The 23,848-nt window shown below is 49.9% G+C and overlaps 1 protein-coding gene across 1 annotated transcript; it reads right to left on the minus strand.

Annotated features, from left to right (window-relative positions):
- Window positions 1-3,203: 3,203 nt before the first annotated feature.
- Window positions 3,204-22,948, minus strand: Oas3 (2'-5'-oligoadenylate synthetase 3). Its single transcript, XM_031342301.1, has 14 exons — window positions 22,760-22,948; window positions 19,992-20,227; window positions 18,637-18,790; window positions 17,836-18,330; window positions 14,608-14,887; window positions 12,835-13,010; window positions 10,271-10,521; window positions 9,834-9,978; window positions 8,087-8,260; window positions 6,949-7,234; window positions 6,457-6,632; window positions 5,571-5,809; window positions 3,679-3,826; window positions 3,204-3,498 (listed from the first exon to the last, which is right to left on the minus strand). Exons 1-14 carry the CDS (start codon window positions 22,943-22,945, stop codon window positions 3,487-3,489), a joined length of 2,958 nt encoding a protein of 985 aa, XP_031198161.1. The 5' UTR covers window positions 22,946-22,948; the 3' UTR covers window positions 3,204-3,486.
- Window positions 22,949-23,848: the final 900 nt, after the last annotated feature.

Here is a 23,848-nt window from a genome sequence, read left to right on the forward strand (position 1 = left end):
GGGCAGAAAAGTGGGGTGGGCAGGGGCAGGGCTCAAGGCTGTCTGTGGGATAGATAAGTGCAGGAAGATATCACATGGGAGTCATCGTGGGTATTTAGCAAAGCAAAGGGGTGGATAAAAGTCCCGCTGTGTTACAAGTTCAGGGTGAGTTGGAAACACAGTTAGCAGGATGCATTAGATTTAGGAAACAAAGTTCTTGTAAGGTGTGTAATAATGTATAACAATGTAGCTCTTAACAACAGCCTACCTTCTCTTTTCTTTTTACTCTGGGATGCTAGGCCATGCCCCATCTGCTGCCAGGCTCCATAGAAAACAGGTCTCCACGTCTGTCTAGAGCAGCATTTTCTTTCTTTTCTTTTCTTTCTTTTTAAAAAAGATTTATTTATTTATTATGTGTAAGTACACTGTAGCTATCCTCAGACAGTCCAGAAGAGGGCATCAGATCTCATTACAGATGGTTGTGAGCCACCATGTGGTTGCTGGGATTTGAAACTCATGACTTCTGGAAGAGTGCTCTTAACTGCTGAGCCATCTCTCCAGCCCGAGCAGCAATTTTCAACTTGTGGGTTTCCAGGATTGAACGACCCCTTCACAGGGGTCACCTAAGATTATCCGAAAGCACATTTTTCCAATGTTTAAGACTGTAACTGAGGCGGCTGGAGATATGGCTTGGCGGTTAAGAGCACTGACTGCTCTTCCAAAGGTCCTGAGTTCAAATCCCAGCAACCACATGGTGGCTCACAACTACCGGTGATGAGATCTGACACCCTCTTCTGGAGTGTCTGAAGACAGCTACAGTATACTCACATATAATAAATAAATAAATCTTTAAAAAAAAAAAAAAAAGACCGTAACTGAGATACCTCTCTTCCGTCTCCAGGCGGGTCAACCCACCTGCAGATACACCCACATGGAAGTACCTGGAACTATATTAAAGGGTGGCAGCATTAGGAAGGTTGAGAACCACTGATCTAAAACCCTGAGAATAGCAGCCATCAGTGGACATAATGTGGGGTCTGGTTCGCATCCTCATTGAGTTGACTAGGTGAGGTGAGTTCAGGACCAATCCTAGTGGGGTCTTAGTGTTGCCTGGAGCCAAGAGCACGAGGCACAGGTGATAGTAGAGAGGGGACCTGGGGTACCCTTGACCTCTCACTCAGGCTAAGCTGAGGAGACAGGGATGAATTGCAAGGATGGAGGTACTAGGAAGGCTCTACTCTCCCTGCCACCCTACATCCCTGTTGGTCTGTCCCCAGCAGTGATCCAGACAGAGCCCGCTGTCTGAGATGCTCCTGGTGGGAGATGGGTTTGCTCAGACTCCTTTCTCGGATTCCTGTTACTCTCCTGAGGATGGGTCACTATCATGTCCACCCCTCAGGTGGTTCTTGTAGCGGATCCTGCTGTGGCCACACTGCCCCCAGCATCTGCCATTTGCTTTCCATGTCTCTCGGTTGGAACATTCATAGGATATGTCTCCCTGACCTCTGCCCTCTGGTCCCTAGCTGTCACTTAGACACTTGGGGATTGGAGGCTTTCTCCCATGTAAGACAGACAAGTAGACATTTGTCCTGGAGACATCTTGGCATCACTCTGGTCCTGGTGGGGATCAGGGAATGAGGGACAAACACTATCTATAGTCCACCCATAGTGTGGCAAAAAAGTGAAGATTCTGGTTGGAAAACAGACTTAGGAATCACGGGCTTGCAAACCTTTCTTGTTCCCCTCAGGACCCCTGTTTGCATTGCATTTGGGAACAACAGACATCAGGGGCAGGATGGTGTGGCATGGCCTTTCCTGGGGAGACATGAACAAATGTCTGTTCATCTCAAACAGGGCACAATGACTGAGCAAGGAAAAGATTCTGCCTGAGTGTAAGTGGATGAGCCGCTGGGTTTATTGGGGTTCCTTGTACAGCATAGGTGGGGAGTTACATGGATGTAGGTGACCTAAGAATTGCATTATCCAAAAGCCTCAACTTTCACCAACAATGACTCAGGAAAGCTGCACTCCTGAGCTTCCTCCTGAGGGAGCGAGTGGAGCCACAGGCAAGGCCTGCGGACCCTTCCCACTTCTTCATCCCTAAGGCCCAGTTATCAAGTGTTTTTCTCATTTCATTGCAGTGGCCATGGGCCAGGTACTTTGTAGTCATCACAACTTCAGCGCCATGAAGGCCATGGTCACATTACTTGGGGGACTGTCTTAGTCAGGGTTTCTATTCCTGCATAAACATCATGACCAAGAAGCAAGTTGGGGAGGAAAGGGTTTATTCAGCTTACATTTCCACATTGCTGTTCATCATTAAAGGAAGTCGGGACTGGAACTCAAGCAGGTCAGGAAGCAGGAGCTGATGCAGAGGCCATGGAGGGATGTTCCTTACTGGCTTGCTTCCCTTGGCTTGCTCAGCCTGCTCTCTTACAGAACCCAAGACTTCCAGCCCAGGGATGGCACCACCCACAAGGGGCTCTTCCCCTTGATCACTAATTGAGAAAATGCCCCACAGCTGGGTCTCATGGAGGCACTTCCCCAACTGAAGCTCCCTTCTCTGTGATAACTCCAGCCTGTGTCAGCTTGTCACACAAAACCAGCCAGTACAGGAACATAGTTGGGCCTCAGCTGGTGGATCTCTTCAGGCAGAGGGGTATACACAGGCTCAAGGGGCGGAGAGATGCCAGGGAGGAGTGTGGCTTCTTGCCAGGGCTAGGGCACTGCTGGGTGGGGCTGTGGAAGTCAGAGCAGAGCCCATGGTAGATAAACAGTAGGCTGGCAGTTTTAGAGATGTTCCTAGAGTGTCTAGCCTGGGAATCAGGGGCACCGGGATGATCACAGTAGAGGTCAATGAAGCCCCACTAGGTGGGTAAACAGTGAGAAGAAAGGGAGGGCCATGACTGGGCAGGTGATCAAAAAGGAGATGGTGTGAGGGAGTACATACATGCATATATATATATATATATATATATATATATATATATATATATACACACATATATATGTGTGTCATACAAACACATAGACACATACATACACATAGACATATAGACACACAAAGACATACATACATCTGTAGACACACAGATACACCTGCAGACACACTACACATAAATGCAGAGACACACGAACACACATACATACACACATTTACACACATAAAGACACATATAGATACCCATGACACACAGACACACACCACAGACACACACACACATGTAGTCACCCAGATTCACCTATAGACACATTATACACAAACAGACACACACACAGAGACACATGTACATACATACATACACACACACATATACAGACACATATAGACACCCACAAATACACAGACACACATACAGACACACAGACACACCACAGATATACACATATAGACAAATACAACACACACACACACACACACACTTCTATCCAGATACTCTGAGTATCTCTTGTTGAGGGCTGTTGTCACTTTTTATCAGGTGGTGTGACCACTGATCTTTCTGGACTTCACACAGAGGCCTGTGGGAAGGAAGACATGCTGGTTACTTCAATCTTTCCACAGAGCTGAGACCACTCACCACACAGGAAGTGGAGGCACAGGGACCACAGGGGCCATGGTTGGGTCCTGCCCCTCAGGAAGGACCATGTCTGCCAATGCCCATGTCTGTGACACTTCTGTCTGCCTCACGTGCCCCTCACCTTTACTGGCCATGGCTTGATGGGATTGCCATCCCTGTCCACGCAGCACAGGGCAGATGTGTATGCTGCAGCCTCTCTGGCAAGCAGATCCCAGCGGGCATTGTGGCCCAGGTTGCCTGTCGGGTCAGCTGGGTCCAGGATGACAGGCCTGCAATTGTACCCAGGGTTAGTCTTGTTTCCACAGTGTCCCCCTGGGACACTGACTCTCACCTAACACTACAGGGGCCCGTGACTCCTCAGTGCCCCAGGTGCACGCTCTAGGGTAGGGGTAGAAAAGAAGAGACATATGGAGTAGGATGTAGTGGCAGATGCAGGAGGATTGTGAGTTTGGAGCAGTCTGGGTTACCCAGTCTATTCAGAAGGGGTGGGAATGAGGGGACTGGAGAGATGGCTTGGTGCTTAAGAGCACCGACTGCTCTTCCAGAGGACCTAGCTTCAGTTCCCAGCACCCATGTGGGGGTAGCCTACAACTTTCTGTAATTCCAGTTCTAGAGACCTGGTGCTCTCTTCCAGCCTCCATGGGCACTGCACATACAGTGCACACACACACACACAAACACACACACACACACACACACGCAGGCAAAACACTGCACACAAAATTTTTAAAAATCTTTAAAAGGGAAGGAAGAAAGAAAGAAGGAAGTAGGGAAAAGCAATTGCACATGAACCACTTTTTTCATGCTGTGCCCAGGCAGACATTATTAATCACTCACAGTGCTGCAACTTCCCCCATCTACAGGTTAAACAGGCATTGCTAATCAATTAGAGCACTGGTTCTACCACCCTCCCTTCTAGCCTCCATGGCAGACACCATTACCTAGCTAATGTATATCATATATCAGACTATTTCTCAGTATACACTGCTACTACCCACAAACTGTCAATGTAACATGACTTTAGGGGGCAATCTTACTTACCTCCCCCCATTTCAGAGATGGCTAAGATGGTGAAGAATGTGTTTCTATAACCTGGAGGCTGCCAATGGAAAGCTGCCAGATTTAATGTATGCAAATACTAGATGCCCCATTGCATCTGAGTGTCTCAGGACTTGGGAATACACTTGGGTTTTGAGGCAGGAATCTTATGATGTAGCCCGGGTTGGCTTTGATCTTGAAAGCCTCCTACCTCAGCCTCCTGATTTCCTCCCATCCTTTTATGTGCACGAGTGCTTTGTCTGCCTGTATGTATATTCACATACAGGCCTGGTGCCATGGAAGTCAGAAGAGGACATTGGGTCCCCAGGAACTGGAATAACAATCAGATGGTGGGTGCTGGGAATGGAGCCTAGGTCTCTGCCAGAGCAGCCAGTGCACTTAACTGCTGAGCCATCTCTCCGTCCCTTCTATCTCAGCCTCTTGAATATTGTGATTACAGATATGCCTCATGGCATCTGTAGCTTTTTTTTTCTTTTTTTTGGGGGGTGGGGAGGGGTCAGGGTCTTACATAGCCCAGGCTGGCCTTGAACTTGTTTTATAACTAAGGATGACTGTGAACTCCTGATCCGCCAGTCTCCTCCCCATGAGTGTTCGCATCACCGTCATGTACCGCCACACCCAGTTTATGTGTTGACTTCTTGCATCCTGGGCAAACCCTCTACCAGCTGAACCATATCCCGGCTCTCACATTAAATATAAAAGGCATTTGCAGGTCCCAAATCTTGCGTGAGAGCCACTCAAACTAATACACTATTTGTTGTTTCTTTGTGCGTGAGCTGAACATGACATCTTGTATTTATTTCATCTGGTAGCTACATTCATAGGTGACCCAGGAACTGACTCTCTCCTAACGCACTTAAAGCACCACTCTGGAAAGCCACCCGATTCCAGAGAATGGGCAGGAAGAAGTGGGTACCATGGGTCTGAGGTGGGACAGTCTGGGGGTCACCAAACCTGGGCTTCTGAAGCTGCATCTTCAGGAAGTCACCGATGGTCCTGTCTTCTGCACTGTAGTTGATGGTCCAATAGACGCACAGCTGATGGTACTGGCCAATCAGCTCCAGAACAGTACGGAAGCCCTCTGCCATGTTGAACTGGGGGTTCTGGCTGCCTTGCTCCCAGGCGTACACAGTCAGGAGCTCCAGCCCATGCTGGGGGGGCAAGGAACCCTTCCCCTTGACCGTCTTGTTACACTGGGGAAGTAGGGGACAGGAGATGTGTAAGTCCGCATTGGCAACCCAATACTTAATGCCTCAAACAGGTTAAGAGGGACTTCCTCTTAGATAGATGGATACCCTAACACTTAACTGAGCATCCATGTATGCCAGGTGACTGGCTAGGCATCACCCTGACACCCAGACATAATTCATTAGCTCTGCTTTTTATTTGTGGGTATGTGTAGGTTGGGGGTAGAGCTCAGAGCCTTATACATTCTAGGCAAGTGCTTTATCAGCACCCCTCCAAGAATCTACACCCTGGCCTGCCACTTCTTATTTTTGAGACAGGTTTTTGCCAAGTTGGCCAGACTAGCCTTGAACTCACTCTCTCTGCAGCCCAGGTGAATTTTAACTTTTTTGATCTTTCTGCCTCAGCCTCCTAAGTAACTGAGATGACAAACCTGTACTAGATCAGGCTTGACCCCACACCCCACTTCATTGACAGGAAAACCAAGGTCCTCTGGGTGGAATGTGACTGATCTCACATGCTATGTTTGTGGACAAACAGATCCCTGTCTCCGCTAAGGAAATTTATTCAGGGCACAGGCCCTGGAATCCAGCCTGGCTGTGAGTGTTGGGGCAGGGTGGTGAAACAGGGGTAGCTGACCGTCCCTGTGACTAACCTCTTGGTACCAGTGTTTTACCAGCCGGATCAGGCTCTTGAGTTTGGTGGGACGGGAGATAATGAAGTCCCTCTGCAGCTCGGTGAAGCAGGTAGAGAACTCTCCCGCATTACCGTAGCTGTGGATGAGGTCGGTGTACACTTGGGGATCAGGTGGAAAGCCAGACCTCAGCTGGCCTATAGAGAAAGAGAAAGCTAGAGTCACTCTGTTTCCCAGGGAGCCCAGGTGGGCCAGCTTAGAAAGCTGGTCTGAGAAACCAAAAAAAGAAGAAAAAAAAAAGAAAAAAGGAAAAAAAAACCCAACCAACCAACCAAAAAACCCCCCAAACCCAGTGTCTGCCTCTGCCCCACACAGCCATGAGAAGTCCCCACATCTCCCTGGCCTGCAGCATGGGCATGAGTAGGCATGGCCTGGTTGCACAGTTCCCTATGGCTGCCCGGAAGCACCCTGCCTCTGCTCTTCTTCTGCTCCTGCCTATGTCTGGGACCTCACCAAGAGCATCAAAGGCTGGCAGCACATCAAAGTCCACGCTCTGGTCCAACAGCGTCTGCGATGTCAGCGTGAAGCTGAGCACTCGGGGGTTCTTCCTCTTGGAGATCTCAAACTTGACATCGAAGCTATGCGTCTGCTGACAGGCCTCCAGCTGAGCCTGGATCTCTGAGATGATCTCTGCCCGATGGCTGCCTTGCTCAGAGAACCGGTGGAAGCAGCTGAGGAACACCACCAGGTCAGCATCCGAGCGCCCTTGTAGAGCAGTGCCTTTGGCAGAAGATCCACCCTGGGGAGGACATAGATGGCGGCTTGAGCCCTGAAGTGCCCTTTGATGTCCTACAACCTATGTGTGTGTACATGTGGAGGCCAGAGGGGGACTCTAATATCTCAATCATCTCCATCGTTGTAGTCGTCATCGTAGTCATCATCGTCATCGTCATCATCATCATCATCTGGAAACAGGGCCTCTCACTGAGCCTGGAGTTCACCAATCCAGCTCTACTAACTGGCCTGCCAGACCTGGGGTCTTCCTCTCTTGACCTCTGGAATTTGAGTATTATAGGCATGCTCCACCATGCCCAGTTCATGCAGTGCTGGGGACAGAATCCAGGGATGCTTGTATGCTAGGTAAGCGCTCTACAATCTGAGTGACATTCCCTTGGAGAAAAGTGAATCCTTTCTAGAGGTTTAGCTCTCTTAAGGGCTAGCACAGAGAGAGACATAGAAAGTCAAGGTAGTTTTGTACATATTTGTGGAAATCAGATAGTTTGGTTGTTGTCATTAGGGTTGTTGATACATTTCTTGTGTTTTTTAGTTAAGAAAGAGAGAGAGAGAGAGAGAGAGAGAGAGAGAGAGAGAGAGAGAGAGAGAGAGAGAGAGAGAGAGAGAGAGAGAAAGGGCGGGAGGGAGGAAGAAAGAAAGAAAGAGAAAAGCAGATCCAAGAACCAGAGAGACTAGCCATCGCTGGTACCCCATGGATGCCACTGTATCGTGCTGTGCCTGCAAAGGGATCTCCTCCCAGCCTCCAGCTATAGCCCTTGCCTTGTTCCTTTGCTGTGGACTAGAGCCCACCAGGTGGCTGGAGAGGGGCCCCATCCCACAGGAGTTCCCCCCACCCCTGCAACTTCTTGGGTCTCACCTTGACCACTTTGACCACCTTGATGGTAGAATTCCGGAAGCAGTTTTCTTTCAGGAAGGAACATATGGTGTCCACTGCTCTCTTCACCTGAGTCAGGAAATGGCGGTTGGGCTGGAGAAATTCACTGATGAACTTGTCCAGGTCCTCAGCCGGAGTCTGGTGAAGGAGGGCTGGCTGTGGAGAGACATAGGCAGAGCTGGCTGGAGCAGGATGCCAGACACACCCAAGTGTGGTCCTTCAGCATCCACGGAGGCTGATGTTCCCATAGTCTCCTACAACCCCTGTTCTTCTGCACTGGCTGGCATGTCCTGAAGTAGCCTCAGTTTCTCCACCTTTAAATGGGTATAGCCATTCCTCTCATCCCAGTGGATCTTATGTGTTAAATGGAATAACATCATATCTGCTGTGCTCCGGATATGATTTGTCTTTTAAAGATCCATGCATTGCATGCTGGGACCTTTAAAGATGGAGCCCTGTGGAAGGTGCCTCAGGATGGGCTTAAGGTGGTCCTCAGGGAACACTGAGTGTGTTCTGACTAGAAAATGTGACAAGAGCCAGCCTGGCCCTCGGTATCCCAGTGGCCTCTCTCCTTGGAGTAAGATGTGTCCCTTCAACACACACTCCCCTCAGCTTGATGGCATCCATCGCGGCATCCCCAACACAGCCCAAACATGCCAGTGCTGTAACCTTGAGCCACCTTCTCTATAAAGTTGCCTGGCTTTAGGTATTTTGTTACAGTCACAGAAATGAACTAAGTAAGATCTCTGGGAGCTGCAGGTGGCTATGCCTTGGGTTTTTCTCCTTCAAATACAGAGCCTGCCTGTTTGACGGGGGGTGGGGGGCTTACATAGAGATGGGAAGTGTGATGCTTTGTGTAGCTTTAGTTTTTAGTAGTTAGGCTTTGTCAACTTGATGAGCTAGGAATCATCTGGGAAGAGGGAACCTCAGCTAAGAAAATGCCTCCATCTTACTGGCCCGTAGGCAAGCCTGTGGGGCATTTTCCAGAATAATGATGGATGCGGGAGGGCCCATCCCCTAGGCAGGTGGTCCTAGTGAGGAGCAAGCCTTGAGGAGCCAGCCAATAAGCAGGCTCTGCTTCCACTTCCTGCCTCCAGGTTCCTGCCTTGTCTTCCATCTGTGATGGGCTGTGATGTAGGAATGTAAGCCAAAACAACGGTTTGCATTTGGTTATGGTGTTTATCACAGCAACAGAAAGCAAATGAGATGAGGGATGCAGAAAAGGGGGAATGGGATATGGAACTCAGGGTTCAGCCAGGCACAGGATTTGGGCTCAGGGAGCTTGAGAGTGGGGGCTGCACCCCAGATAAAGGTAGTTTATTGTTTCCAGCTGTCACTTGCACTTGGGATATGTCCTCTTACAGAGGTTAGCTCTCCAGGGGAGTGGCAGCTGTCAACATCTGCCCTCTTAGCCACTGGAGAGGTGACAATGAAGAGCCCTGGAGGGGAACCACCATGCTCTCTACCCTAGTGTCCAGGCTCTTTAAAAATTTAGAAACATACCATTTATTATGTGGCATATGGTGTGTGTGTGTGTGTGTGTGTGTGTGTGTGTGTATGTGTGTGTACGCGCACATACAGATCATCTGTGGAGGTCAGAGAAGTGTACAGTCAGTTCTCCCCTCCCCACTTTCTGTGTGTTCTGGGAATTGAACTCAGGTTGTCAGGCTTATGGGCAAGCACTTTACCCTCTGGCTCATCTCAGTGGCTTCAGGGCCCTGTCTCTTACCATCACATCCCAGGGTGGCACCAGAGTCCCATCCCCACTCTGAAGGCAGACTTGTGATCCAAGGGCAGCTGCCTCCTGAGCTAGCAGCTTCCAGTTGCCCTGGCCCATGTTCCAGGTGGGATCTGCAGGGTCCAGGACTAGAGGCCTGGAAACAGAGCAGAGGGAGGCAGGAAGGACAGTCAGTTATGAGCAGCTGGGAGGGGCCAGAAGGAACATTGGGTGGAGCCTAAGCCAGCTCTTGGGGCCCTTAGCTTGAAGGGTGTTTAGTTGTGCTAATCAAATGGGCTCTGGGGTCTTCTGGCACCTCATCAGAATCCAGAGGCAAGAAGAAAGGGTGGGATGGGTGATCCAAAGCCTACCATGGCCTCCTCCTCCGTACATAAACTCCAGGAGAGAGTAGGAAGAGGGGGCTGAGGTGGTCACTGGGGAGTACACACCTAGCTTTCCGAAGCTGGCCGAGAAGGTGTGCTTTAATGGCTGGGTCCTCCACACTGTAGTTGACCGTCCAGTAGATACAGAGTGACTGGTGCTGCTGGATCAGCCTTAGGACAGTGCGCAGGCCTTCAGCCAGGCTGAACTTTTGTTCTCCACAGCCTTGTTCCCAGGCAAAGATGGTCAGGAGCTCCAGGGCGTAGGCTGTGGGCAGAACATGGCCTGCTGCCTTTCCTCCTTTATATCGTGTGACAACCTGTCACCCAACCAGAGATCAATCAATGCGGACACCTATTCCAGGCTAGCCCTTGGGACTTAGGAGGTAGTGGTGGTATATGTAAAACAGAGCCTCAGAAGAACTGGGTCACAGAGACTGCTGGGTGATGCTTTGTGCTTTACAGATGGGGAAACTGAGGTCCGGAAGAGGATCTGGAGGAGGGTTGTGACTGGTCCCACGTCAGACCGTGAAACAGGGCGGTCAGATTTGGGTGGCATTTTCTTCAAGAAGTATAAGAAGCTGTACAGGAACGGGAGCTGCAATGTGTCTATCATGGTGTCCCAGCATGGCAAGTGCCAAACATGCATGCAGGTAGATGTTTGTAGGATACACAGTAATGGTGAACCAAGGCCTGCCTTCAGGGCTGCTGGACAGATCACCAATCAGAACGTCAGTGATTATGAGGAGCCTAGAATGCTGCAGCTCCAGAACCTGGGTTTGCTTTTAGCACCCATGGTAACCATTCTGTGCACAGCTCTGGGTCTGATTAAGCATCCTTGTGACTTGTCAGAAACCAGCTTTAACACCAGGGGTAAACTGAGGTAGGACATAGAGTCAGTGGACCAAAAGCTGGTAGCTCCTGGCAATTTGGTTCTCTTCTGCTCTTCTGGGCCAGAGCTGATGGCTCCTGGCAATGAACTCTCTCTTACTATTCTGGGGCCAAGGCTAATGGTTTCTGCCAATTGACTCCTGCTGATAGCAGCAGGGGATTATAAAAAGAAACTTAGTTACTTGGGCCTGCACTTCTTTTGACCAGGGAGATACTCTGAACTCTTTAAATTCTTTAAGGGGCTGGCAAGAAAGAAAAGGAAAGAGAGAAAATTATGCACGTGTGCACACATGCATGCGTGTGTGTGTGCACACACACACTGAAGAATACACACATATACACATTTACAGTTAATAGAGCAAAGCTCTAACAAGCAGGCTCTAACAACTTCTATTTTTGTTTTTAACTTTCATAGGTTTTCAGACAAAAGTTCTCTATATAAGAAAAAAATTACCTCATAGATAAAATGTTACACAAGAGTTACAGCAAGATGCTGATAATAAGTTCAAAGCAGTTATTTTATCTGTGACTTGTTCTATAAGCTCATTATAAGTTCAAAGCAAGAGTTTCATATATCTGAGGCCTTGCTCTAATGCGGTGCGCACTTGTGGCCTCATCCTTGGACCTGACCTAGAATGAATGTTTTTCTTTGATCAAAAATCTGTCCTAACCCTATTTCTCTTCCTAGTGCAATTTATTTGCTTGTAGTGTATGAAAGCTTACTGAACTCTTTATCACGCACACTTATTATTCTCTGAAGAGAGAGGACACATTCTATTCTTGATCCTAACCTCATTCTATCTTCCTGGCAAAACAACTAAAACCATCTCCTTAGACTTTCCCTCAAGTATTCTAACTTCCTAAAGCTATTTAAACCAAATCAGTAATTCTAGAAAGTCACTGAATCGTCTAAATAGCATCCATTCAATAAAGTATGTCTTTCTATCGGTTCTGCAGGAAATCTGCCCATCAGAGTGGATTAAAACCCAGGAAACCACAGGCTGTGTTAGATGTCATGAGGGATGTAGCAGCAAGCATGGAAAGGCAGGACAGCGAGAAGCAATCCTGAGATGAAGTCCCTGAGACTTCAAGCTCGCCCATGGCAGCCATGCACAGCAGTGCATGCATAGCTTCCACCAACCAAGATGGTTGTCAGTAGCAGGTGAGGCTAGAGCAGGGCTCTCTCTGCTGCTAACCACCATTGTATCTGAGAACTGTTTTGATATAGAACTTCTTTTCTCTGTTTGTAGTGTTTTTGAGCAGGGTCTCTCTATGTAGTCCTGGCTGTCCTGCAACTCACAGAGCTCTGCCTGCCTCTGCCTCCTGAGTGCTGGGATTAAAGTTGTGCACCACCACCCCTGGCTTGGGATTTTTTTTTTTTAATTCTGTTATCATAAAATGCCATGAAACTGTCCCCACGGAACATGGAATTTGGTGACCTACATCTGATGGCTTGTATTCCTGTCCATGTTGAATTAACTCTTACCCCTTTAAGGAGAGAGCTGGGTTTTGCTTTTGTTAAGGGCATGAATGTGAGTTGGCCCTCAGTGAAGGGCTTGGAAGAAAGAAGGTTCTAGAAGCTGCTCATGTTGCAGTACAACTTGAAAAGAGGTGGTGATGGCAGACAATCCTAGGCACTTGGAGGTGAAGACTGTGGTGGGGGTGGCTTCCTGGGAAGGGGAGGGAGGGTGGATTCCCGGGAAGGGGGAGGGAAAAGGGGAGGGGAGGGGGAGGGTGCTCACCTGGTAGTACCAGTGTTTGACCAGTAGCATCAGGCTCTTAAGTTTGGGAGGGCGAGTGTTTATGAAGTTCCTTCGGAGCTCTGCGAAGCAGGCTGCGCGCTCCCCGGCCTGGTAGCTGCTGCTGAGGAGGGAGGAGTACACCTGGGGCTGAGGTTTGGTGCCGAACTTCAGTGGCCCTGCAGAAGCACAGAACACATGTGACATCCATTCATCCATACACTGATTAAGCTCAGCATTAATGACTCTACACCGCCAGCCGTGTTAGCCATCTGTGTTAGCATCACTGTAATATGTAGCCCAGGCTGGCCTGGAACTTGGAGCAGTCCTCCTGCCTCAGCCTTTTGAGTGCTGAAATGATAGGAATACAGCATCTGGTTCATAGTTTGCACTACCCCCACCCCCTCCCCCCGACTCTGCAATGAGCTCTGGGGCGAGACAGGCCTGGGTTCAGTTCCAAGCTGTGTGGATTGCCTCTGGGCCTCAGTTTTCTCATGAGGCTGAAGAGATGGCTCAGTGGATCCCGTTTGCTGGTGGAGCTCCCAATAACAAGTCACAAAAAGAGCAGGAAGTATGCCAGTGCCGACAGACAGAGGAGGTGTCTCAAGGGTGGGAGGTTTAACACTTTAATAACCTGAAACTGGGGGCTCAGCAGTTAAAAACACTTGTTCTTGCAGGGGACTCAGGTTCCATTCTTGACACCCACAGGGCAGCGCACAACATTGTATAACTCCAGCCCTGGGGATCTGGTGCTGCCTTGTGGCTCATGCATGTAGCATTATAGGTAAGCACACATAAAACAAAAATTAAGAAAAAAGCAGGGGAAAACCCAACAATTTGAAAGTTGTAGTGGCTATTCCTGGTTGTCAACTTGACTATATCTGAAATGAACTACAATCCAGAATTAGAAGGCTCACCTGGCCCTAATCTGGAGGCTGAGAGATAACAAGTTTCCGACCTGAATCTTGGCATGGAGATCTTGAGGTATAGTGGCTACGAATCCCAGAGGATTAAGATAGAAAGATCTATGAGTTCAAGATCATCTGGGATTAAAGGTGTGGTGGCATAGTGGCTATGAATCCTAGAAGATTAAGACTGGAAGATCTACGAGTTCAATCAGGGTCACCTGGGGTTAAAGGTGTGGCCACACCTTTTGCTGGAGACCTATATAAGGAAGAAGTAAAGCTCGCTCTTTTTCAATTGCTTGCCTTGTGGGACTGAGCAACTGCTGGATCCTGCCTTGTGGGACTGAGCAACTGCTGGATCCTCGGACTTCCATTCACAGCTGCTGCCGACCATTGTTGGGAGTTGGACTACAGACTGTAAGTCTGCAATAAATTCCTTTACTACATAGAGCCTACCATCACTTCTGTGACTCTAAAGAACCCTGACTAATACAAAAGTGGACCTAGACTTGCACATCTATGATTTGAGGAGACTTGGGAAGCTGAGGTCGGGGGGGTGGCACTCGGCTTGCATATCAAGATCCAGTTTAAAATATAATAAGTGGAGAATTCAAGGGAACAGTGGAGCTGGGGCAGATGACCCCGGGACAGAGAAGAGAGAAAACAGGGAGGTGATATTCCAACAGCAGCATTGGGGGCTGTTGCTGGGGAATGTTTGATGATTACTTTAAGATTTCTCAGGGTGAATGTTTGATGACTGCTTTAAGATCTCCCAGGGGTGATTTTCAGTGCTTGGTGAATTCCCAAGGAGTATGACAGGTGCCCCCTGTTCAATGGTTCCTGGTTCCCTGGGGTCCCACAGCTGACTTACCCACAGCATCAAAAGCTGGTAGCACACTGAGGTCTACCGGACTGCTGAGGTCGGTGGACACCAGCTGGAGTTGCAGAGCATTGGGCTTCTGTTCAATAAATTGGATACTCAGTCCAGGCACCGGGTTCTGACACCAGCGCTGCAGCTGGGCCTGCATGTCACACAGGATCTCTGCCAGGTGGGACTTCTGGCCCTTGAAGTCCCCAAGAGCTTTATAAAAGATGACAAGCTCCACATCACAGCTGCCCCTGAGATCCGTGCCACGGCCGAAAGACCCACCCTGTGAGAGAAGTGTAGTTCAGACCTTGGACTCTCCAGGAATCCCAACCCTCCAGGAACTTGGAAATTGTGCCAGTGTCCCTTTGGTGGCCTGGGATGTGACTTTTGCTGATGTTGGGGCCGAATCTTAGTAGAGTCCCGGGATCCAGGATCCTTAAGAGCTGAGTTGCATCTGCAGAGCCTGCTTCCAGGTCCACTGCATTAGACCAGGGTATGGCTGCTAACTCAGGAGGAGATGAGGCAGTGACCTATACTGTCCCCCTCTGAGCACATCTAAGCAGCAGGAGGTAGATGTCACATGCCCTGGAGACCAGTGAGGCTGTGTGTATTCTGCTCACCTGGCTCAGCTTTCACCCACCCATTCATTCAGGAATTTAATTCACTATGGTTGGTAAACAGAAAGCTGAGACAGAGAGAGAGACACAGAGAGAGAGAGAGACAGAGACAGAGACAGACAGACAGAGACAGAGAGACAGACAGAGGGAGGAGTGGGGATGTCTCCATCTATGTAGTCCAGGTTGACCTTGAACTCAAGACCCCAGCTTTTGCCGTTCAAGAGCTGAGATGAAGGGTGTGTGCCACCAGGCTTGGTGAGACTAACTTAAAAAAGTTCTATGGGTAGGCATTGGACAGGCCTTAGCAGAGGGGAGGGGTGTGAGAGAGCTGAGGCCTGTGAAAGGAGGGAAAGGTTCTAGGAGACAAGACCTGACTACAAGCCCCCTGGGGAGCCTGCAGCAGGTGAAGCAGGTCACATGAGGTCAGAACTGGTTATAAGCAGCCAGGACTGGCCCCACCGCCCTCAGGAGAAATACAGATTTTGAACTCAAGAGGGGAGTGATCCAATTGTTTCAACAAGAATTTTAAACAGGAAAATCCCAGACACCTTACTGGGGAGGGAGTGTCTCTCAGTGATAGAGCAATTGGAATGGCAAGGCACGGTGTCAGGCAAAAACACATGAAATGAAACACACCAAATGAACAACAAAACTGTATTCTTGGAAGCAGAACAAGCCAGATGTGGTAGGCCATACCTGCAACCCTGTAAGACCATGGAAAAATACAAATTGACCCCAGGGGCTGTGCTGTACCTGGGTCATGAGAAACTGACCCCAGGGACCCTGGGACCACTCCTCAAGGCTCAGTACCCAGAGGAAATGGCCGACCACAAAGAGCAGATGTTGCCAAAGATAGCTGAACAATCCATCAACGTATAGGAGATATTTGTATAGCTGTATACTGGAATTTCCCTGGAACCCCCTGCCCCCGCACCTACTTGTGGTTTCTGAGCTTAAATACTCTCTGTAACAGTCACCCGGGGTTCGGCTCCTTCCCTAAAGCTAGCTTGGGGTACATGTGAGACCCTATCCTTCCTCCAAAAGTTCCAAACATTGAAGAAGAGAAGGAGGGAGAGAAGGAGGAAGACGAGAAAGAAGAAGAGGAGGAGGGAGAGGAGGGGGAGGAAGGAGAGGAAGGAGGAGGAGGAGAGACAGGGAGACAAATGGGAGATGGGACCAGATATTGGAGTTAGGGGAAGATGAGGAGACAGAATTTAAGAGGGGAGTGATCCAATTGTTTTCACAGGAATGACAATGATGATGACAATGATGATGATGAGGTAGCGGAAGAAAGCAAAAGCAAGCTTAACTGGTTTGGCTTTTGATGACATGAAAATGTGGCCACATTGCTGAATGAACATGTGTGGTACCATGAATGGCAGCCTGGTTCCCGGTTGAGCTAAGGCTAGAAGCCCCAGTGACCCTGAAGGGACAGTAGGCGCTTTGCCTGATTTTTGGGCACCAGGCCACTGTCATTAGCTGAAGACCCCCCGCCCCCCCACCTTCCACCCCAGTCACTTAGGCCATCAGTCACTTAGGGTCAACGCCCCAAGTCCCTCCACAGGTAGAGGATGTGACCTGTAGTCACATATTCTCAAAACAGATCTCCATTTTAATGAGGTACCTAAAGGTCTGGAGGCTTAGCCAATAAGCTTTCCTTCCCAGACACTCCTCCCTACAAAAGGTATTTAACCTCAGGCCAGCCCTGAGAAAGTGGGTACAGTTTTACTCATCCACTTTCTGCCAGGGCAATAAATGCCCTAAAAACCATAGACTCTTCTTTTCATCCTGATCCACTGTGGGGAGCCATGGAGAAGGCCTCTGCCTATACGGCCCCCATCTGATTTCCCATAGAAGGTGCTCTTGTGCTCCCAGCAATGGCTACTGCCAAGCCAAGCCAAACCAAGCCCAAGCCCAAGCCAAGCCAAGCCCAAGCCAACTGTTCCCATCAAGCCAAGAACTTTCCTCTTAGAACCAGCCTGAGCTCCCCTTCCCTGCTCCCTCCCCACCTCTTGCCCCAGGCCAGATCCAGCCTGAGGGTCCTGACTCTGTTCTCAGCTCTTCAGAGGCTCCCAGAGGCACCTCTCCTGTCCAAGAGCCTCCCCGGCCTCCTTGCAGGCCTGGGGACCCCTGAGCTGGCTCTGGCTGTCCCACACTTAGACTGCACTCCCCACCCCTGGATGTCCCAGGGCTTTCCTAGGGCCCAGCACCTGCCTGGCAACAGCGTGGTATAAGCAGGGTCAACTCCATGCATCCTGCATCCCTGAGCAGCCAAGCCTTGTGGTGGAGCAGACCCATGACCCTACAAACATTCCCAGCAAACATTGCAGCAGCAGGCTCCTGCAAGCATAGGAACACCAGAGAGCAAGCCAGGCTGGCCATTATGTGGAACATATAGAACTGCCAGAAGTTACAAACATAGCTTTGATTTACACTATTTCCAGCTTAAAGTAAGATGTGACTCCATTTTGACCCAAAGAGTGTCTGTTTGTCTATACCCAGCCAGTAAGCTACACTTCCTAGGGCATACAATTCCCCTGGCCAACCTTGGCTCTGTTGGGGGCCCTCCCTGACCACCCTGGTTCCCCGGGGGCACCTTTACCTTAGGACTCACCTTGCTGACCCTCAAGACTTTGTATACACACTTCTCCCGGAGGCAGCACAAGATGGCGTCGATGGCCTGCCTCACCTGCTGCTGGAACTGGGGACTCGGCCTAAGGTGGTCCTGGATGAAGGAGTCTAGATCCTTGCTAGGGATCTGTGACAGATCTGGACCTGTCCCTGACCCAGCCCTGGAGATGCTAGAGCAGCCAGGAGGCGTGTTTGAGGATGTCATGCCCTGGGTGATCAGAACGTGACTTGAGACTGTCTCACTGACAGTCATTGGGTGTGTTGCTTTCTTGAGGCTCTTTCGAGTTTTGTTGACTCTTGGGTTTGGCATAGCAGGGATCTTGGTGGCTGCTTCTGGGAGTCCTGGAGCTGAATTTGAAGGCTTTAGGCTCCCTTTCTTTGGTCGAACAGCAAGGTGGCCTTTGTTGTCTGCCAGGGCCTGGTTAGGCCTTTGATGGATTGGGTGGCCCAAATCCAAGATCCCAGCATGTGGAAGGCCCTGGAAGGTGGTGACCAAGCCTTATCAGACAGAGAAGAAATGCCTCTTACCACCCAACCTTTTTCCCAGCCCGTCCAGCCACAGCTGAGGTGATTGAGGCTTGGGGAGGGAGAGGGAGTCATGGAGGGTATGAACCTTGATGTAGAGCAGGTCAGGTGCTCTGTTGGGGAAATAGCTGTGAGGAATTCTAGGTGGACAGACAGATCCAGAGAGCGGAGGACACCACAGGCTGCCCCAGGTTCCTTTAGCCCACAACCCTCAGCACATCAACACAAAGCCCGTGGTCCCTGGTGTTCCCTCACTCACTGGCCCCTCCCAAGGTTGCACAAAGACTCCTGAGGCCTGCTTGAAGCACTGCTGGCTAAAGCTGGATTCAGCCTCCTTGGCCAGCACATCCCAGCTCCAGGCTGTCCCATTGCCCACGTCCCACGTCGGGTCGGCTGGATCCAGGATCACGGGCCTGTAATTCCAGAGACAAGAAATCTCCAGGCAGTCTGAAGGGTCAGAGTTAGGACAGATCTGACACTCACCCCAGTTTTGCCTTTCCAGACTCATGGGTAGGTTTCCTCATTTGCATAAAGATGACATCACCCGATTTGCTGGAGCCCAGGTCCTCAACTCCAACATGGTGGTTTGAACGAGAACAGTTCCCCATAGAATCACATATTTAAATATTTAGTCCCCAGTTGGTGGAACTATTTGGAAAGGATTAGGAGGTTGTGGGTTTCTTGGAGGAGGGGTGTCACTGGGCATGTGGGTGGGCTTTGAGGTCTCAAAAGATTCTCCTTTCCCCATTACTGGCCTCCTCCGCCCCCATTCTATCCTGCCTGTGGATCAGGATGTGAGCTCTCAGCTACTGCTCCAGCACCAAGCCTGCCTGCCTGCCTGCTGCCATGCTCTCTGCCATGATGGTTCCACCCTCTGGAACCATGAGTCCCAGTTAAATTTGCTTTATAAGTTGCCTTGGTCATGGTGTTTCCTCATAGCAATAGGGGAAAAAAAAAAACCCAACCCAAAGCAAAACTAAGGCGTCCAGCTATGAAGCAGAGGTACATGAGAGCAAACAGAATCCACCTCAGGGACTCTAATTCACACTACATTGTAGGCTTACACATTCATTCATTTGGTTCATATATACTGATGCACATGTAACTGTCTCTCTCTAACAGCCCTGTTCATGATTCCTCCCCAAACAAGCTCCAAATCCCACCCCCTTATCCCTCAAGGAGCAGAATGGAACTCATAGTGTGACAAATTCACATATATACTTCCCATCAACCACAAAAGAGTGAGCCACAACTGTACGGATGGATCACAGAGACTTAATGAGGAGGAAGAAGAGCCAGACCCAGCAGGGCACACTGCCAGGTCCTCTCTACTAGGGCTAAAGACCAGGCAAGACTCTGAGGTTACCTCTGGGGTGCTGCTGCCTGGGGTGGGGGTCCCCTGGCATGGACATGTTCTGTGGCCTGAGTGGTGGCTTCACATACATTGAACTGTCATTAATGTATGACTGTCACATGCTGATTAAACATGCACAACACATGTTCCCTGGGTATAGTTCTTTTCCTAAACTCCCCCCAAGTGTTTAATCAACCAGGACCAATTCATTCCCCTAGTGTTCAGGACAGGAGAGCAGACCGTGGGAGCTGAGGGAATACCTGGGTCTCTTAAGCTGCCTTCCCAAGAACTCCCCAACTTCAGGGTCCTCAAAGCTGTAGTTTTCCGTCCAGAAAATGCAGAGGTGCTTGTTGTGTTGGATCAAGGCCAGGACAGTCCGGAGCCCTTGGGCCAGACTGAAGGCGTCATTCCTACAGCCTTGCTCCCAGGCAAAGATGGTGAGCAGCTCCAGGGTGTAGCTGGGGGGTAGTGTGGCGCGCACAGCCCGTGTCTGCACCTGTGAACCACAGGGAGGGCTTGGCTCAATGACAGGGGACAGAACTGGGGTTGATAGCATCCTACAGTCTGATCCTGGGGCTGTGCATTGCCATCCTCAGCTAACCCAGAACCCAGTCTTTCTCATCTGCCTCCTGTGGGGTTTCAGGCTGACATGAGGGAACAGGAAGGAGTGAGAGTCAAGCCCCAGCAGAAAAGGTGGTCAGAGAGGAGTCAGCAGGGAGACTGATGTCAGTTGGTCGCTTTAAAAAGAGGCAGGCCTGGGGCTCAGTGAGGCTGGAGAAGATGAGACACTTGGTACCCAGAGTAAAGGGCGCCAAGGAGCTTTGCTCTTTTGCTGTGGTGCAGGGTAAACTAGGCGGTCGTGCTTCACACATTCCCCTGGGCCCTGTCTCTCCTCTGTTGGTCACATGACTTCGGAGTCTGTATTGCATCCTTGGGACCCCACACACTAGGGAAGGAGGGGCCCATGCTCCTAAAGGAGACAGTGCCATGGACTGGGTTCGTTGCGGGGACCTTTTGTTCCTTGGGATGAGAGTTCTGGTCAGGTGGGCAAAAAATTCGGCAAGTGATAAACAGAGTCGGCACAAAGAAGTGTGGGATCTGAGCGTATTTCTCAAAAAATGGCATGAGGCTTTTACAGTCATTGCAAAAGAGAAAGAGAAATCTGGCAGCTCAGTGGTCAGGGTACCTCTGAGGCCATCTAAAACACACTGGGTCTAAAATAGCAGCCATCTCCTCTGGACTGGTGCAGCACCCCAGGGCTCCAAGCATGCTCGGGCCACATGGGCCGGGCCGGAGTCCTGGGGGGCTGCGGGTGCGCCAGCCAGGAGGGTAGAGGCTCAAATCTCGAATCTAGAATCTCCAGTCTTCAATCTCGAATCCTGAGTGCTGCACACTGTCTCACACACACACACACACACACACACACACACACACACACACACTCAGCTCAAGGTCCCACCCATCCTTAGTAAAATGCCCACTATGCTAATCTTCTGCTAGTAGAAACATGTCTCTTTCTTGCTAATTCCTAGAGTGGTTCAGCTGTAGTACATGACTGAGAATGAGGATATTAGTTAAACTTGCCCTGGGATTGTCAACCACCACTCCACAAACTACAATGCCCCATTCCCTTCATTATTTCCCTAACAATGCCAGGGGCAATTAGTCTGAATGGGTGACTTCCTTGCAAAATTCCAGACCGGGAATCAGCTCAGATTAGTTAAAACATTGTTGGGGCCAGGAAACATTGTTCAATTTAGTTTGGCTCTAAGGAAATATTTCTCAGGGCACCTTTATGCCTGAATAAGGAAAGCATGCAGATCTCTCCACAGACTTTAGCAGAGACCAGTCTGGAACACATCAGAACTAGGAGATGTCAGTGACTGACCACCTCAGGAGACTGGCTCTCTGTGACGCGTATGCCTCAGGTCTATGATCAGGTTTTTTAGACCTGTCATGCAGACACAACTGAAGTAGATGAGTGCTGCATGACACTCCAGGCGTGACTTGTCTGGGTGGAGGTGCCTTGTCTGTACACCCCCTCATCCCTGGGTGCATGGCACACAAGTCTGGGCACATGGGCACCCACCACTCAGGTATTGGAAGAATATTCTAGAACCCAGGATGCCTGGCTCCATAGTTTTCTCTGATGTTCTCTTCCCTTCCATCTTCTCTTCTTTATGAGAGAGGGTCCCATGTAGCCCAGGTTGTCCTGAGATTTACTATGTAGTCTCAGGTGATCTTGTGCTCAAGGTCTTCCTGCCTCCCCTCTGAGAGCTGGGATTACAGGTGTGTGCCATCACAGCTGGCTCTCTTGGTTTGTTTGTTTTAAGAGAGTCATGCTATATGGCGCACACTGGCTTCAAATGTCCAATCTTCCCCCTTCTCCTCCTCCCAAGTTAGGATTCAGGGCCATGCATTTGCCCATAGACACTCCACCTTATGTGTGAGGAACCCAAGACTTTCGTGTTCCTTTATGGTGAGGTGGCAGAGGCAGAGGCCCAGATGAGTCTGGGAATTTGCCCAAGGCCAAACAGCAAATGAAGATCTGAATTACAACCCAGAATCTTCTCACACCCAGACCTGCCTACAATGATGTTAACTGGAGCCAAGATGTGTGGCCCAGGATTTGAGGGGGGGGCTTGAGAAGGATCTGAGTTCATTACTTCAAACCCAACAAGAAAGCCTTTTGCAAGGATTCATGGGCGATTCATTTAGAGAAAGACATCTTAAGATTCCCACAGAATGAATCATGAAGAAAGGATTATACCTGCTAACATTGAAATCCAACTATTCTCAGTGAGAAATGCCTCTTAAAGACAGCAGGGGTATAATCCACAGACTGGGAGACCACATCCTCATTATTGTAAGTAAATAAAGATCAACAACCATAGTATGTAAAGAGCACCGGTAAATCAACAAGTCAGCTCACAAGAGAAAACCATAGACAAAGAACACAGCAGGTGCTTCCCAGAAAGAGAATAAAATGGTCACAGGCTACAGGCAGGACCCACCCAAACAGCCTCACCTGGCGGTACCAGTGTTTGACCAGCAGGATTAAGTTCTTAAGCTTGGCTGGGCGAGTGTTCACAAAGTTCTTTCTGAGCTCCGTGAAGCAGGCCGAGTGCTCCCCAGCCTGGCAGCGGCTGCTGAGGAGGGAGGAGTACACATTGGATGTTGGCTTGACTCCAGAGCGGGGCTGTCCTGGGGGCATCAAGGGCAGCAGGTTAAGAAAACAGAGAGGACACTGTGGACACTGAACTCAGCCCCTCTCTGGAGCTTGGGGCTGGGCTGAGAGGAACAATAGGATTTCAAGGTGACTAAACAGAGAGGAGCTTCCAGCTAAGGCGCAGGTGTACTCTTCAGGGGCCTGGCTGTTGTGGTCCGGAATTGGTCACAGAGAGGTACAGGCAATGGCCTGGTACCTTTGTCCTCATTCCCAGATGTGGACAGAAGCTTACTTCAGGATAAGTCTAGCATATTATAGGTGGAACATCTACGAGAATTCAAAATTCTTAACAAAGGTGCCAAAAGGGCGTTTTCACCAGCCTAGGTCATCACAAAAACCTTTGCTTTGAGGGCGGAGGGAGGTGAGGCCAGGTACCTGCCCCAGGACCACAGAGCCAGGGGAACTAGGTCTTTCTGGCTCCTAGGTGTCTAAAATCAATATATTTAGGCAAGAAACCAAGATCCAGAGAGGACCAGGGGCTCTCCTTGGTCACACAGCAAGTGGGTAGAAGATCAGAAGGCAATGACCAATCTTTCTCCTAATGATGATGCTTCCGACTCTGGACTAGGCCAGGGACCTCTCACCTAGGACATCAAAGGCAGGGACCAGGCTGACATCTATCCAGTTTTCTTGGTCTGCCGACGCCAAACGAAACTGTAAGATCCCAGGCACCCTTGACTCAGAAAACTCAAAAGTCAGGGCAGGCCCAGGATGGCACCCCCAGGACTCCAGTAACGCTCGCATGGCACCCAGGATCTCTGAGCGACGGGTCTTCTGGTCCCCAAAGCTCCGGAAGCAGTTGAGGAAGATGACAAGTTCAACATCGGTGCCACCCCTGAGAGCCGTGCCACGGGCATAGGCTCCTCCCTGTGAAGAAGAGGGACAGCT

The sequence above is a fragment of the Mastomys coucha genome, unplaced genomic scaffold, assembly GCF_008632895.1.
Source record: "Mastomys coucha isolate ucsf_1 unplaced genomic scaffold, UCSF_Mcou_1 pScaffold22, whole genome shotgun sequence".
NCBI classification, from domain to species: Eukaryota; Metazoa; Chordata; class Mammalia; order Rodentia; family Muridae; genus Mastomys; species Mastomys coucha.

Excerpts from the sequence above, each read along its gene's own strand:
- Oas3 (XM_031342301.1), bottom strand. The coding sequence starts at position 22,945 with ATGCCCCCAGGACAGCCCCGCTCTGGAGTCAAGCCAACATCCAATGTG. Across the intron at positions 10,522-12,834 it reads TCAAACACTGGTACTACCAG|GTTGTCACACGATATAAAGG; the intron begins GTGAGCACCCTC and ends GTTGGGTGACAG. Across the intron at positions 3,827-5,570 it reads ATGCAGCTTCAGAAGCCCAG|GCCTGTCATCCTGGACCCAG; the intron begins GTTTGGTGACCC and ends GTACAATTGCAG.